The sequence below is a fragment of the Schistocerca piceifrons genome, chromosome 1, assembly GCF_021461385.2.
Source record: "Schistocerca piceifrons isolate TAMUIC-IGC-003096 chromosome 1, iqSchPice1.1, whole genome shotgun sequence".
In the NCBI taxonomy this organism is placed as follows: Eukaryota; Metazoa; Arthropoda; class Insecta; order Orthoptera; family Acrididae; genus Schistocerca; species Schistocerca piceifrons.
Window position 1 is genome coordinate 516,852,628 of NC_060138.1, and position 16,405 is coordinate 516,869,032.

Sequence of the window (16,405 nt, forward strand, 5' to 3'; positions counted from 1 at the left end):
TTGTCGGCATCGTTTATGTCAGTGGATTTTCCTATTTGCGGTTAGTATCGTTGCTGGAATGATTTCCCATGGTCTGCCTGGCTTATGCACTTTCCTTACTGAGCCATGTAAGCAGGCTGCGTTCAGTCTCGCGGTCGTCAGTGGTGATAATGTTTTGGCTAATCAGTGTATATTAGCAACACAAGGACAACAAGGACGCTACAACTGCGAAACCACATTGTTTGGTCAGCAAACGGGGCTTTGGTATACTATAACTTTGTAGGCTAACATACCAGTTGACAAAGAGATTGTGAAATACAAGTAGGTGTTTTCTTTGAGACTGTCACTGCACAATCACTGCTACCGTTGGTACTGCTTGCCGCTAGCTCAGAGTGGGTTTGAAGACCGCACCTCTTAAAGTAGGAGCCATCATGGAACACCATTCGGCGGACAGCGACTCGCTGCTGGGTCCCGGCGCCACCCTGCGGCGGCTGATGGGTCTCTGGCAGCCGCGAGGCCGGGCCGCACGCGTTCTCAACCGACTGCTCGCCGGTATGACGCTCACGTGCATCACGTTCCTGGTGCTGTGTGCCTCTCTCAAACTGTACATGGACCCTCCAGAAGACCTCGAGCAGATCGCGCTGTGTACCCTCGTTGCTACTGTCGGCGCTGGATTTATCATCAGGGTAATCTTGACAATCTATTCTTCATTTACGCCTTCATGTTATTTACAGATACTGCATGTGCTGGGTGACTTTTCGATGTGTAAAGAAAATAATATGCAGACGAAAACTTGTCTTCCATTGATATATTTGTCGAACTGTTTAATCGATTCTTGCATGACAGCACACACTACCAATGTACTCCAAAAAGCCTCGTCGAAAATCCGAATTTTTTGATGCTTTTATCTCGCGTTCAGTTGATCACAGAGATCAAGGGTCAAGTGTTTTGTACAGCCCTTGGTCTCGCGATCAGTCGTATACCTATCGGAAGAATTAGCATACCGTAGTTATACTACAGTACAGTGCTAAAATTTGAACTATACGTACTTCCTCCAGCCCAGGCAAATTGAGGAAATCCGTAGTTCTTTTGCATTAGATGTGGTCTGTGATCTACCTAAGGCTGATTATAAAAGCATCAATTTTTAATGGGCTGTTCCTGTGAAGACCCAGAAAACCGTGATTTTTAGGTACGAAAAACAGCAATTCAGGGAATGGCTAATTCTATAGTTCCTATTCATGGCAGATCTTCGAAATTCTTATCATGACCTTCTCGGGGAACTTAGAAACTTTTTTCGGTACCATTGTCCGTTACCGCGATGCAGAGATTAAAAATACTGTACTTATGTACGTAAGATATCCACTAATATCCGGTCTGAGGCGTGACTGTAGTTTTTCTGATGCTGTGAAAATATGGGACACTACAAGGGTCCTGAGGTCACCAAATTATACTTTTAGTCATCGTTTTTTCAGCAATAAAACTGTATGATGCGCTGTCTCTTTACGAGTATAATGGTCACTTCAAGCCTACACAAATATCGCCAAAGTGGTACTGTAATGAGAAAAAATTGGCCTAAAAAGTGTCTTAACATGCCTGAAGAGAACTTAAAATGATTGCCCAAAATTACGTAAAACTGGAAAGACTGCAAATTCAGTAAAATACTTCTAACAACGTATTTACTCTTTTAAGATACAAATCACAAGGTGGATGTTTTAGGTGAATCGAGATCATTCAGCAAAGGAAAAAATGTAACGTGAACGATTTTGTATTAACCTTACATTATGTGTACTTGTTTGTTGTTGATATGTGTCAAAGTATGTAATTGTGTCGATGTATATAAATACACTGTCAAAACCCTACTGACCTATAGGATTCGTTTTATGTAAACAGCACACGCTGATGTAGCGGGAAAAAGAAGAGAAGCAGTGGAGAAATGCTCCTGTCGGAGCGCAGAAAAGGCGAATATGATCTGTTTTAAAAGACACTGACAGAAAAGTGGGGAACCAATTGCCTCTTTCTCATTCCGCCTGCCTCTCCAAAATTTTTGGCATGTGAAATATATTCTCAAATTTTTGTCTGAAAGAGAGTAGCAGATTGACGTTGGAAGAGATGGGAAACAGTGCCAGTGGGAGAAGAGAAACTGATGGCGGAAGAAAGAAAGTGGCAGCGAGAGAGCAAGAGAGACCGATGAAGGCCGTAGCAGTCGGATCCAAAGAGGGCTGCGATACTGGTGGTCAATGACAGTCGCAGAAGAAGAGAAAGAACAATGGTTGCAGGTACAACCAGTGGGAGCAATAGGAAGGAGGAAGCAAGCTAGCGTTTAACGTCATTAGAGACGGAGCACAAGCTAGGATTGTGGCAAGAATGGGGAAGAAAATCGGACGTACCCTTTGAAAGAAGCCATCCCAGCAATTGCCTGGAGCGATTTAGGAAAACCATGGAAAACCTAATTTTGGCTGGCTGGACGCGGTTTTGAGCCATCGAAATGCGAGTCCAGTGTGCTATCCACTGCTCCACCTCGCTCGGTAGAAGTAAAAGAGAGAGGAGACATTGGAAATGAAAAATACAGGTGAGTTGAGACTAGCGGACTAGGGGTATGAACCATAACAGACTGGCAAATACATCTGTAAAGGGGAGAGCGCATTTTGGACCGAACTTTGAAACGCGTGGCAACAGGGAAAAATAGCTTGGGTCCCCCAGAATATTTGAACTGCCCAAGTATGGTGGAGACAGCGGTAGTGGGAAAGAGAAGGAGACATCGTGAGTTAGAGAGGACACAGTGGCTACGCGGTATGCCGTAAATCAATGGGAGATTAAGGAAGCAGTGGGAGAAAAACATATATGAACAGTGGCAGTGACAGCGAGTTGCTGAGTATGAAGTTTTAACTACAAGAAGAGACTGGGTAAAAATATTCATAATGTTCTGCGTTAAAAGAGCGCGACTATGTTCGAACGCCAAAACTTTTGTTGAGGAAAGGGAATGAGGACTAAGACAGCCGGTTCCCCACTTTTCTGTCAGACTCTTTTAAAGCAGAACATATTCGCCTTTTTTGTGCTTCGACAGGAGAATTTTTCTACAAGTCAATAAAGAATGTTCCGAGCAAACATGTGCAAATGTCAGAACAAGCAATAACACTGGAGACTTCCAGGTTCCTGTTGACAATACAAGGAAGGTATGCAGAAAGCCAAGGCTATAGGAAATTCGGTGTTTCTAAAGATGCATCGCTCTATCTCTTGGATCACCAAAGAAACTTCTTGTGGATTTTGCGACCAATTTCTAGACTGTTTTATAAGTAATTTATAAAATTACACTGTATTCATTCCAAAGTAACTAGATTATGTTCTAAAAAATGAATTTATCTAGGACGAATGAAAGCGCTAAGACTTCTAATTCAGAAATGGAACATTTCCTTTCAAGAGGTGACAAGTACCGAGATGCATATGCAATCAGACTCCTCTTAACCTGATGCATTTACAACAATACTGCAGTAACCCGTGAGAATGATGCACTAGTCTGATAAATAAACGGTTTGGCAAAATCTGGAACAGGCATTGCTGGTGTATTACATAACGCATACTCAGTATTTTCAAAAGTCAGCTCTTGTAACTCAGGCCATTGGAACATGCAGCCTGTCTTCCACCACCCATTAAACAGTACTGCCATCTGTGCGAAGTTTAGATCAACGTACAATAAAAAAATCCACGCCAGTAAATTTAGCAGTCCCATAACAGCCTTTCACTGGAGGAAAGTTAGCGATAGCCGGTGTGTGAGACTGCCCCATCTGCACAACCCATTCAGAAAGATATTTCCCACTGCGCCAAATTAATCTTGAGTGACTGCATAGTTAATCCAATCTCCCACAAATGCTGTAATACCCCGTAGTACGCTGGACGTCATCCCCAAATGTTTTACAGAATACTTCGTCATCTAAGAGAATTATACAAAAATTTAAACTTTATTGAACCAGTAAGTAAGAATGCTATGTATGCTCTGGATTCAAAATGACATTTGACCGTTTGGTTGCCTGCATTCAGGGGTAGGGCCAATCACCCTTGGCTTTTAACCTTGACCTTGACCATGTGACGTCTAGCACCCACTTTCCAACCAATCACAGTGAATTATTAAAGTGAGGTTTGTAAATGGTGCTAGATGTACAGTAAAAATTACGTAACCGCAATTTGAAAGTAAAAAGATATGTATTATTTCTGAGAAATTCTAATGTATTTACATACCTACGGTGTAATAATTAAAATAATATGTAAAAATGGTGTCGAGGTACATTATTTATGTGTAGATATACACCAGAAAAATGTGATGCATTGGGCAGAAGACAGCTAATTTTTTACCGTTTCACTGTAACATGAGGCAATTTGTTATAATTGTACTGTGATTTGGGCGGTTTGTAAGAATTTTTGTTACTATTTATGATGATCTCCATATTTTGTATTTCGGAAGATGACTTTGTAATGTAATCGAAAGTGGGTATTTGGATGACTCTGAAAAATGGTTGAACTAATGTGAGTCTCGTTTTATAGCTACATAAGCTATAAGATGACTGAGATAGCTAGTGTCTTGTGAAGTTTCTTATTATATAGTTTTCAGTGTGAAGGATAAGTCTGAACTTAAAGAAAGGATGGCAAACAAGTGCACAACTCCAAAACATTTGCGGCAATCAATGAAAATTTCATGAAATGTCTTATATTTATGAGACATGGTCTTAGTTGTTTGGAGAAACCAATTATGGCGCCTTTAATAAACTTTCTTTATAAATTTCGAAGAGTTGTTTACAAACAGTTTTATATGTAATCCACTGAAACAAGTTGTAAGCGTCTGCAGAAACACCTCCTTGTCATTAGAGCAACTAAATTCCATAGTTTTCCTGCTGCAACGTTATGGCACCTTTCAGAATAATTTGTTTCACAATATTTAGAACGATTAGGTTCATTAAACGTCATGGAAAAACGTCAGTGTTTAGTAGTGAGTATGAGGGCAGTCTGCCACAATTTTACTGTAACATGGGGTATATGAATTAGCAGATGATTGTGTCACTTGCATTTGTGTGCAGTCCTATAGACATAAAAACTAGCTGCCCAACTGGATTGAATGTGATAAATGCAGAGTTTATTGCAAAGTAAACAGTTAATATTTAAATAATATTGCAGGGTGAAAAATTGTGGTAATGCGAAAAATAAGAACAGAGAGAAATAAAAGTTTATCAATAAATGTGTTTCCATTCATTTTATAAATCATTCATTCTTATAATGTCACAGATATTCAGTCTTTTTCAGCTGTGATGATGAATCTTGTGAACACACTTCCAGTGGGCCATTACGTTTTCAGACGATTAATGTATAAAACGTTTCATTTAAATATTCAATCAACAAAACAAGTGTAATAAATGGAGAGAAACTTAAGAGTTTTAACGCATGACGTTGACTTTCTAATAGTTTACCATATGGGGTTATCGATCCCATAATGAAGTGGTGTAGTAAGAATATGGACCTAGTTAAACATTGCCAAGAAGCGCTACCAGAAATCAATCACATGAACTATATATATATATATATATATATATATATATATATATATATATATATATATATATATCTTGGCAATTTTATACCATAAGATTGGCGCAGAGCATGTCTTCCTCTCTCTCTTTTCGATAATATGCCTGCTTCTTACACTTGAATACCATAATGCCTACTCACTAGCACATACTCTCTTCTGCTGCTCCACGTCTTCCTCAGCCATTTCTAGAAAAGAGACGATCTATTTGTAATATCAGAGTGGGATTCTTAAACCACTAATTCATGTAAAATGTATATACTTAAAACCCTCCTACTTCTTAAGTCAGAAAGATAACTAGTGCACTGTCTACATTCAATAGCATCATGTACAAACCGTCCACCCATCGAACAAGACACCTGGGGATGTCTGGCGCACGGTGAACTGTGTCCCAAAAAGTTGTGTTGAGTACACCTAAGTGAGCGCAAACAGCTTTGCATTTCGCTATTGTGTCTTCTGAATTTGTTTAAATAAACGACTGAATCTTCTTTTACGAACTGAACTTTAAAGCCTATTCTCCAGGTCAGATGACGAGGCATCGTCAGTAGCTCACTGTATTGACTATCTGAGGAACCACCATGAAACTTGTGTACATGAACCATTATTACAATTGAGCATCACATAAATGTAAGTTTTTCAGCACATACATTTATTTGCGTAATAAAAGAGCAGAATTCTTAGAGTCTACAAGTAACTGATAAACAAAATTTATGTACCGGTTTTTGGTATTAGTAAATGTTGTACTTACATTTTTGTGAAGACGGCAACTGTGAAGGTCACAGTGTCTCGGTTGAGCATCATCTTAGGGAGTCTTTACACTGTTATAGCATACCACGATGCTGACTCAGCACGCAAAAATGTGATTCCTAAGAAAAACTGTGATTAGTAAAGCATTACTTATCAGGAGAAAGGCATTACTCATCAGGTTTCCTATCTTATTCTGAGCTTTTCCCCTAGGTACATGAGCTCCCTAAGAGAGAGAGAGGTAATCCGCAAATTGAACCACTTGTGGATATGTGAATTGAATCCCTTAGTGGGAAACAGATAAACTGGACGTCGCTTCTCTGTGCCGCAACTTTGCTTTAAAATTTTTATAGAAAGAATAATTTTTCATATATTAAAACGCACATAATAATTCAAGGTAGCAGCAAGTATGTCGCGATTGACAGTAATATAAGCGTCCCCAACACTCGGCGTGGTTTTGCCTATCTCGCAGCCTCGTTTGGGCACATGCTTGGTTGTTAGCTGCAAACTGTATATGCAGAACTGGTTCAATTACTCGACCGATTTTTCAATTCTTCTACGGAAGTGAATACGACCCTTCACCATCTGTTCCCATAACCAAATGTCAGCTGTTCGTTGCGCAAAATCCCCTGCGGTAACTACAGGAAGCATTTCCGAATTCCAAAAATTACTTTATTATTTTGTAAAGTCAGTATTAAAATCAAAGCATCTCAAAACGATCCAGCAAGAAGAACAACGTTCTCATTATTTCACTGTCATGTGAATTATTGCACAGTTGGTCACGTTTTAACAGCTGTATCTACCATAATGAAATCAAACTGACAGTGAATTGTATTTTGTGGGCAATCACATCTTCAAACACATTGTAGCTTCAGGTGTTTTAACACAGTGTGCACATTTCCTTCTAAGCTCCGCTCCGATTCATTTCCACTCTTCTGCATCCATTTTCTATTCAAGTAAACATAAAAAATGGATAAGATTAGTTCACAAAATGATCACCTCATGGTTTTATTTGACAGCTATGTATACAGGTAAGATTTACCTTCGGGTCCGGTTCATTCCACCCTTCAATCTGTCTTACAGTGCGCTGAGAGGCATGTTAAAGTTTCAGCTGCATTTTTAATCGATGACTCTCCAGCTGGTTTCACCTTTGTGAAATCTTCGCAGGCCTTTTAGTTCGCTTTGTTTTCCTTAAATATTTGCTGACCATCTGAAACGACATAAAGAAAACTGATATTATTAGGGCATGCCATTCCCCCAAAATTGATTTCATTCAACAACAGGTATGTAATGCAAAGTAGGGCTTACCTTGATGCTGTGTAATTAGTGCCATGAGGACATTATTTGTGATCTGTACTATGTCTCCGAATACTCTTACTCACCCAAGGTCCAAACAACAGATAGTTCTCACTATACTGCTTAAATACAGATGACCGCTGCAGTCCCCATTGTGAACAACGGGGTAACCAACATTACTTGTCTTTCCGAACACTCTAGAAGTATATCTTTCATTCTTGATGCAACACATGTGGTACATCATTTTGATGAAGTCTTTGTCTGTGGAATTACTTGTCGGTATCGGGCTTCATGTCGGTTGTAAGTAAATATTGATCTTTTGGTATGGTTTGCCACGATTATTTTTAAAGAGTGTCCATGCACAGATTCTGAGTCACAAGTCATTTATAGGAGTGGAGTCCTCACCAGACTTTGTTTTTGTTATAGAATCCGAATTTTGAGTAACCTTGCCTTCTGGAATTCTCTAGGATTTCATTCGACAATAAAAACAAATATTCATATTTTGAACCATTTCACCACTTTTTTTTCATTTTAACGCCGAACAGCTCTCCAGCTTCTAGAGACTCGAGGCTGGAGTTGGAAACTGAGTGCGATAAGCGAAACTGTAGGGAACAAATCTTAGTTTTCTTGTTCTTCCTGTCGCAACCTGTCGCGGAAAACTAGTCTCAGCATGCTTAGGTTTATTTGTTTCGTACTGGGAGACATGCCTGGTTGGTGGGAAACTGGTGTTTTCGGTAATGTACTTTCACAAGCCCTGATTCAGCATGCGAGATAAAGAATCTGCTTCCCCACCGAAAAGACTGAAGTATAAGAAAAAGAAGTTCAATTTAAGAAAGGCCTTGATGGCCTATCATCGCAGCTATCAACATCACGAGCAGTTGAAGTGAGAGAACAGAATCGAAAATTCGCTAAGAAAAAATGTGCATCTTCTTTTTATTTCTGCTTGTGCAGTCTGTCATTTTTATACACGTATCATATCTGTGAATGCAGCTCAGCTATGCATTTTCATTCAGCGTTACAGGATCCTCGGTCTAGTACCCTCCTTCACCTCCTCGTAATCGAAGAGATGAAAAAAAATCTACAAGAAGAACAAGCAGCGCGACCGCTACGGTCGCAGGTTCGAATCCTGCCTCGGGCATGGATGTGTGTGATGTCCTTAGGTTAGTTAGGTTTAAATGGTTCTAAGTTCTAGGTGACTGATGACCTCAGATGTTAAGTCCCATAGTGCTCAGAGCCATTTGAACCATTTGAACAAGCAGCAGCTGCAACGGGAAATCAGCAGAAGGAGAAGAAGAACATCTTGCTAGGCTGAACTTTGTGGAGATTATCGTTGCTGTTGTCATGGGCTTGAGTCTAAGTGAAGTAATACTATATATAGTTATAAAGAGCCATCTACGAAGCATGTTAAAATCAGTGATAATAAACTAGAAGGTATTTGTGAGGATTCAGCTTTAAAATTCGAATATGTACTGGTGCATAGACAGTCATGATGAAATCAAAAATCCCTAACAATTTCTTGCTAGATATCTTCCGGTTTTCACCAAAAAAGTGCTGAAGCTGAATCAGTCAGTTAAGACAAACGTCTAATTTCTGTGTAAGTTCCCATTGACCTAGCTAAGTGCGATTAGGGAAATGCATATGCACACCATGGACGTGAGATATCACCCTCTGATGACATTAGTGAATGGTATTTAGTCCGTGTCACAGAGTGACTTGCGACCTTTTCAAAAAACTGGAATCTTTACAAATTATGAAAATTTGCGTTAACGTAAATATAAATAGAGCATTTTTCGCAGGTACGCACAGAACACTGCCAAAAGTTCTTGCAGAGAAGGAAGTTGTAAAAGTCTATTCAAAGGACGAGGATTATTGCTCCAAGTGGTGAGGTGTGTAGCCAGCAAATAAGTGTGAGCTACAGCTCTAAATATCTTCATTATTTAGATGTATTAAACTTTGCAGGTATTTCATTTCCTACTGAACTGAATCATGTGGGTGTATTTGAGAAAAATGTGTAAATTGATCTCCAGAATGAGATTTTCACTCTGCAGCGGAGTGTGCGCTGATATGAAACTTCCTGGCAGATTAAAACTGTGTGCCCGACCAGGACTCGAACTCGGGACCTTTGCCTTTCGCGGGCAAGTGCTCTACCATCTGAGCTACCGAAGCACGACTCACGGCCGGTCCTCACAGCTTTACTTCTGCCAGTATCTCGTCTCCTACCTTCCAAAAACAGTTTTAATCTGCCAGGAAGTTTCATATCAGCGCACACTCCGCTGCAGAGTGAAAATCTCATTCTGGAAGCATCCCCCAGGCTGTGGCTAAGCCATGTCTCCGCAGTATCCTTTCTTTCAGGAGTGCTAGTTCTGCAAGGTTCGCATGAGAGCTTCTGTAAAGTTTGGAAGGTAGGAGACGAGATACTGGCAGAAGTAAAGCTGTGAGGACCGGGCGTGAGTCGTGCTTCGGTAGCTCAGATGGTAGAGCACTTGCCCGCGAAAGGCAAAGGTCCCGAGTTCGAGTCTCGGTCCGGCACACAGTTTTAATCTGCCAGGAAGTTTCATATCTAAATTGATCTGTTAATGTCTACGGCGTACTCTGAGCAAGAGTGGATGGTTATAGGAGGGACGGAGGAGGAAGACGAAAAAAAAAAAAAGTTTGAAGTTGTTCCATTGCACTTGTCGAAAAATTATAAACATGAGAAGCATGTGAATCTCTTAATGCTGCCTGTCGCAAACACAGAAATTTACCATTTCTGCTACGTTAATATCTTACGAAGCTCACACGGAGTAGAATCACTGTCCATAGTAGTCCCATTGTGGTATGTAAATGATGTTTATGCTACTTCCATTCTAAAGAGAAGTTAGCTGCATATTTAGTTGATTATTCACAGTTCAAAGCAGTCAAAAATATCATGCCTCACAGTGAGAAACAGTTCATAAAAATCGAGTTGCGTAACAAGGAATTATCTCTACCATTTGTCATTGGTGCAGATATTGAATGCTTGCTGCACCTATCAGTGACGAGAGTCTGCACATAAAGTGTGTAGTATAGCTTTCTATGTGCACTACAGTTGTAGTGTCGAATATTCAGAGTTTAAGCTGTACCAAGGTGCATGGAACGGTTTATTAAACAGCTGTAGCAGAATGCCGAGCGTATAAAAAGTTGCTTGTTGCGGAACAAGCAGATGATTACTGGCGCCGAAGAGGAAGAAGCGTTTCACATAGAAGAAATCTGCAATGAATTCTACTCAAAAATAAATGTGAAGCACAGGGGTCATTGTCATCCTACAGGCAGATTTCATGGAGCCGAGCACGAAATCTGTAATTTAAATTATAGCGTAACTTTAGAGTGCCTGCTGTGTTTCACAGTCGAACACATTGTGACTCACATTTTATAATCATGAATATCTGAGAACGAGTGGAAGAAACAGCTAAAATAAATCCTGGCCATGTTCCTGTGATAGCGGAGAATATGAAAAAATACGAAACATTTACTAAATCTGTTATGGTGGGTTATCATAATGACATAAATTTCAACTTTCTGGCACACTATCTGAAAAAAAATCATCTTAAAGTTAATGTCCAAGGAGTTAAAAATAACAAGCGGTTATTTTACTGATAGTGAACAGTTTTATTTAATCAATAAGAAAGGCATTTTCCCCTTTTGATTGAAGAACAGTTTCCACCAATTGAGGAGTTCAAAAGCATACCGACAGGTGAAACAACAGTTAAAGAAAAGGATTATCAAGAAGTGTGGAGCCTAGTAAATGCAATACCTCGGTAGATTACTCTGACTTACATTTTAAAATCGATATCTTGCTTCTGACCGGTGTGTCTGAAACCTTCCACGTACTCTGCCTTAGAACATATGAACAAGATCCTCTGTATTATGTAAGCTCACTTGGCTTGGCATGGAAGACATTATTGAAAACCACTAAAGAAATTTTGCAGCTTGTTACTGACATTGAGTAATTACAGTCTGCTGAGTGCGCCATCAGAGGTAGTGTTGTTCATTGTTTCCACAGCCATGCTGTTTCAAACAATAAATACATGGCTGAGTACGATGAAAATAAGGATGAATTGTTTGTTATATTCCTCACTGTTAACAGTCGGTACAGAGTGTACCTACCATACTCTGATATTGCGTCTACACACGTCGAACATTTTGATGTAATGAGCATACCTCATGATTCAGAGATAGGCTATATTTTAGAAGTAGGTCTTGTGGACCCAGAAAAATTGTGCCACCTTCTAGGATCAATATGCCAGGTGTTCCAAAGAAACTCATTTCCGCATTATATGGTCAGAAAAATTATATGATTCACTATAGAAATTTAAACAATGTCTTAAAAATAATCTTATTCTACGAAAAATTCACTTTATATTGTCAGTCTGCCAATCAAACTGAATGAAACCGTATATAGACATTAATGCTGAAAATATGTTTGAATTCAAAAAAGAATTTCGAAAACAATTTCTTCAAACTCATGAATAATGGTGTTTTCTCCAAAATTAAGCAAAATGTGAGAAAAACGAGCGATGTGAACTGATAAGTTGGGAAGGCTGACATGGAGCAGCTGCATCAATCACAAAACCAAGTTTCCAGCATAGCCTAATATTTAAAGAAATTTTGGTTGCAATTGATTTCAGTAGATTTAATATTGTTTTCGATAAACCTGTAGCTATAGGAATGTCCGTTTTAGATATTTGCAAGACACTGCTTGAAGATTTTCATTATGACAATATATCGAAGAAATTTGGCCCAAAAATGTGAAAATGTGTAATACAAATATAGATGGTTTAACACATCATGTAAGCACACGAAATATTTTTGCAGTTATTAAAAAGGATGTGCAACACATCCTCTTAACCTGATGACAACATTTACAGCACCCCACACTTCAACAAAAAGAGAGTTGGTTTAATCATAGATGAATTGTCAGTGGAGCTAATTACTGATTCATAAGGCTGAGACTGTATGCTCTGAAGACTGAGACACAATGTGTAATGCTTAGAGCAAAAGGTGTGAAATGTTCGTCAACAAAAGACCATATCATTGAAGATTATTGGGAATATTTGCTAAATGATCTTGAAAAATCTATTGTGCAGTACACATTGTTTCCACTATTAGACAACATAAATTTGCTTTATTCGCACACGATGATAAACGTTTCATACATCGTTGTAAGGTCAATACAATGCTTTGGGGTCAATATCGTATGAAAATGATGATAACGATAATTGTAAGGAATATAAAACCTGTAAAAATATAAATAATGTGAAGTTTAAGTAACTTAAATAGCTGTGAATTGTAGATTGCGTCTTGAAGTGAATATTACCTTTATGACAGAAATTTAGCGTTCCGTCATAATTAGCTTGTACTGCACACAACTGAAAAATGTAAATAATATAAACTGTAGGTTGTAACTTGAGGTTAATACCACGTTTATGATGGAAATTTAGTGTTCCATCCTAAATGCTGAATGTAAATACACCAAATGCAAAAAAACCTTGCTTACAAAAATGTAAATAACATAAATACCAGGAAAATGTAAATTGTGTACTTGTCAATGAAAATTTAGCGATCCATCATAATTTCGTTGTATGTAAAAAAACATTGAATGTAAATACGTGATATGTAAAAACATTGCACATATTGCATGCATTATTGATAATACATTTTATAGGATGTATGTTTTTGTTTCTTTTTTTCCTTCCATTTCTCTGTAGTTTGTTTCTATCATGCAACATAATGAGAGTGAGAGGCACTTAACACAACCAATTATACTGTATGTATGTTTTCAGGAAGGCTGAAATGTGAGGATATAGCTCCTCACCCTACATTGGACTCTTCTCTTCCATGCAGAAAATTTCACTGTACAGACGTCCTTAACAGAACTTCATTTTCCATAGATTTAACATTTGCAGTGTTGTGTGTGTGTGTGTGTGTGTGTGTGTGTGTGTGTGTGTGAGAGAGAGAGAGAGAGAGAGAGAGAGAGAGAGAGAGAGAGAGAGGGGGGGGGGGCAGAGAGGGGGGGGGGGAGAAGAAAATATTACTTAGTATAAGAGAGAGAATGGGTGTAAGCATTCACTTGAGCACGAACAACTGCTACAATTCCGCACTGCAGTGATAATGACCTGACACAGGTCGAAATCTGATCTGCGTTGTGACTGTAAATGTCATATTAAAGCAACTTAATTCCACGACTGATTGCTGCTCTATCTAACCCAATATAACCACAGTCGTTGCGTGCACCCACCCCATGGAGGCCAACCTGATGGAGATTGGGTACTGTTTGAGAAAAGATAAATTCCTCCAGCTATGAGGCCATAAAAAGAAAACAAAATATCGCATGTTTAGCTGTGATTAATTTAACAATTAAACATGTCTCCGAGCCTACGAGAGATAAACAAAGAAGGAACATCTTTGTAAATTGGAAAGGAAATCAATTATATAGATCGAGAAAGGGAACCAAAAGGAGATAACGAGCTGTAACACTGGAAGGAATGAGAATGCAGCAAGTAAATAGATCTAAAAGACGAGAAGGGATAATGTGAGCATGACTTGTATTAAATTGGGGTCAGGTCAAGTGATATTTGGCTTTACGGACAATATTTTACCTATAAGGCTTCCAACTGGTTTCTTTTACAATAATCACTTTGTAATAATAAGAAATTCTCTTTAAGAGGTCTCAGGAGATAGTTATATGGAGGAGGATTGATGGTAATTTTTGAAAGATTTTATCCTTGTGTAAGCTGGTGATCAAGGATAATATTGGAGGGAACTGGTGACCTCTCACTCTTAGGGCCGGGCGGAATTGTTTAAATGTGATGTAGACTACGTTACAGGATGCATCACCAGAGATGTATTATGTTGAAAGACAATGAACCTTATGAAGCCGTGATGTGTTATAAATTTCCTTTTTCAGGTATTTTGATGAGATGAGACCAGGGAATTTGAACGTGTTTTGGTTGTCATGTATAATTGCATGAGGTCGTGGTTTTCCACCTGGGAAAGAAGAAACGTAGTGGGACTTCACTTAGATAGACTAAGGTTTCTCGTTGCACGCAGGGTATTGGTCACTAAAAGCGATAGCAGCTGAAAAAAAGAAAATAGAACTGCATGTTGAATAGTTTGTTTGGCGTTGGATATGGTGCTAGGAACGACACAGAAAATATCGATCGGTGGTATGATTAGCAATTGAACCACAGTCATAGTGTTTCTGTTCCTTTCCCTTCTGTTATCCCGCTTATACTTTTTGTAGAATGGGACAATTTTTATAACTCAACATATCATACATGCTTATTTAGTTTTGACACTTGTTGTAGCTGCAAATAATTATGGACAGAAAAGAAAAGAATAACATCAACATAAATAGATCAACTCTGTTACGTTGAAATATTTAAAGATCGTCAAAGTGTTAACTCTTTTCTCACTTCATTCAAAATGGTAAGGATTTGTGTTTTCCCATTATGAATAGATACTGTACTAATCCTTTAGTTATTTTGACATTACCTGTGAACATACATGTGTATGTACGAATATATGGGAATTGCGCATTGAGGTGCCAAGACACATGAACAACGGTGGCAGATGAGTCAAACAACAGTGAGATGTCATGGGGCACCAAATAAGCTGCGGATGACTGTTCATGGCATGAACTGGTGGGCTGGGCAAGGGGCGTAACCTAACAGGATTTTCTTTCGTGGTGCCAGCATTGCCCCTCCAGACGCAAGAGGCCATGCACGGCTGCAGTGCCTTTAAGAAGAGGGCCACGTGATAGGTTGAATGGGAATTCCTTTTCTGTCGGGAGAGGTTGCTGACCAGATTAGGGCCCCACACAGTCGCTCTGAAGAAGGCCGTCGCCTGACCCTGAGCAGCGGGACATTCCTCACCAGTGGGCTCCACAAAATCCGAAGGGGCAAAAGCTTTTTCCGTCCCAGACTGTATCAATTACAGAGACGCTCCGCATTCAGGGGGCGGGAGGCTCCTTCAGGCATGTAAACTGCCCTAGCAAACTAGTTTGTTGCTAAGGCAAGGTGCAAAAGGATTACCCACGGTGTCTAAGCAGTGGACAAACATTCTCCACAATCCGGCGTGAACAGCATGAGGTCACGTAAGACGCCCATTAATATGTACCGCTTTTACTGCAGTACTAGTGCGATGCACCGGAACAACAGATGAGAAATGTTGCGACAGCGTTACCTCCAAATGACCGATGAGACACTTAGTTCTCCACAGAGTAGTTGCAGAGACCATGGTCAGCTTGTTACAATTCATGCTACAGACTGCAAAATATCATTTGTGCTCTGAAACAACGAACCCAGACTCAAAAGTTCGTCCATTTTGTGTGATTCTGCCCCCAATGAACACTACCATCTATGGTTCTATATCAGCAATTTCGTGCGATTAAACTTTTGCTAAAAATGCAGCCAAGAGTAAATATACTTTTTGTGGGAGTGTAACTGCCTAGAGAGTGGACAGGCTTAGGACATGGACAACCGATCAAGTTTATTACATGATACCGCAAAAAAACAACCTAATGCGATGCACTGCGAAAGTTTTCAAAATTGTTTTTGCGATTTACGTTCTTCTTTTATACATGCTTTCATGTTTCTTAACATGAAAAAGTTGCATACAGGCAAAAATTTTTGACCTGCAACCGTGTCACTGTTTTGATATTAAGTGTAATGACGCTTCCATCATGACACTGTTTCTTATGTTTTCTCTTCTGATACGTATGTTTTGATGGCTCTTTTTTTTTTTTTTTTTTTTTTTTTTTTACAGAGATAAGGTTTTGATACTTCAACAGATGGTTTC

At 39.2% G+C, this 16,405-nt stretch overlaps 1 protein-coding gene across 1 annotated transcript in view; it reads left to right on the forward strand.

The window, feature by feature from the left end:
* The first annotated feature begins 410 nt into the window (after positions 1–410).
* LOC124744161 overlaps positions 411–16,405 on the forward strand; it is a 53,720-nt gene continuing 37,725 nt past the window's right edge. Inside the window, exon 1 of the mRNA XM_047248916.1 lies at positions 411–665. Within this exon, the coding sequence (XP_047104872.1) occupies positions 411–665 (255 nt within the window). The remainder of the gene's footprint in view (positions 666–16,405) is intronic.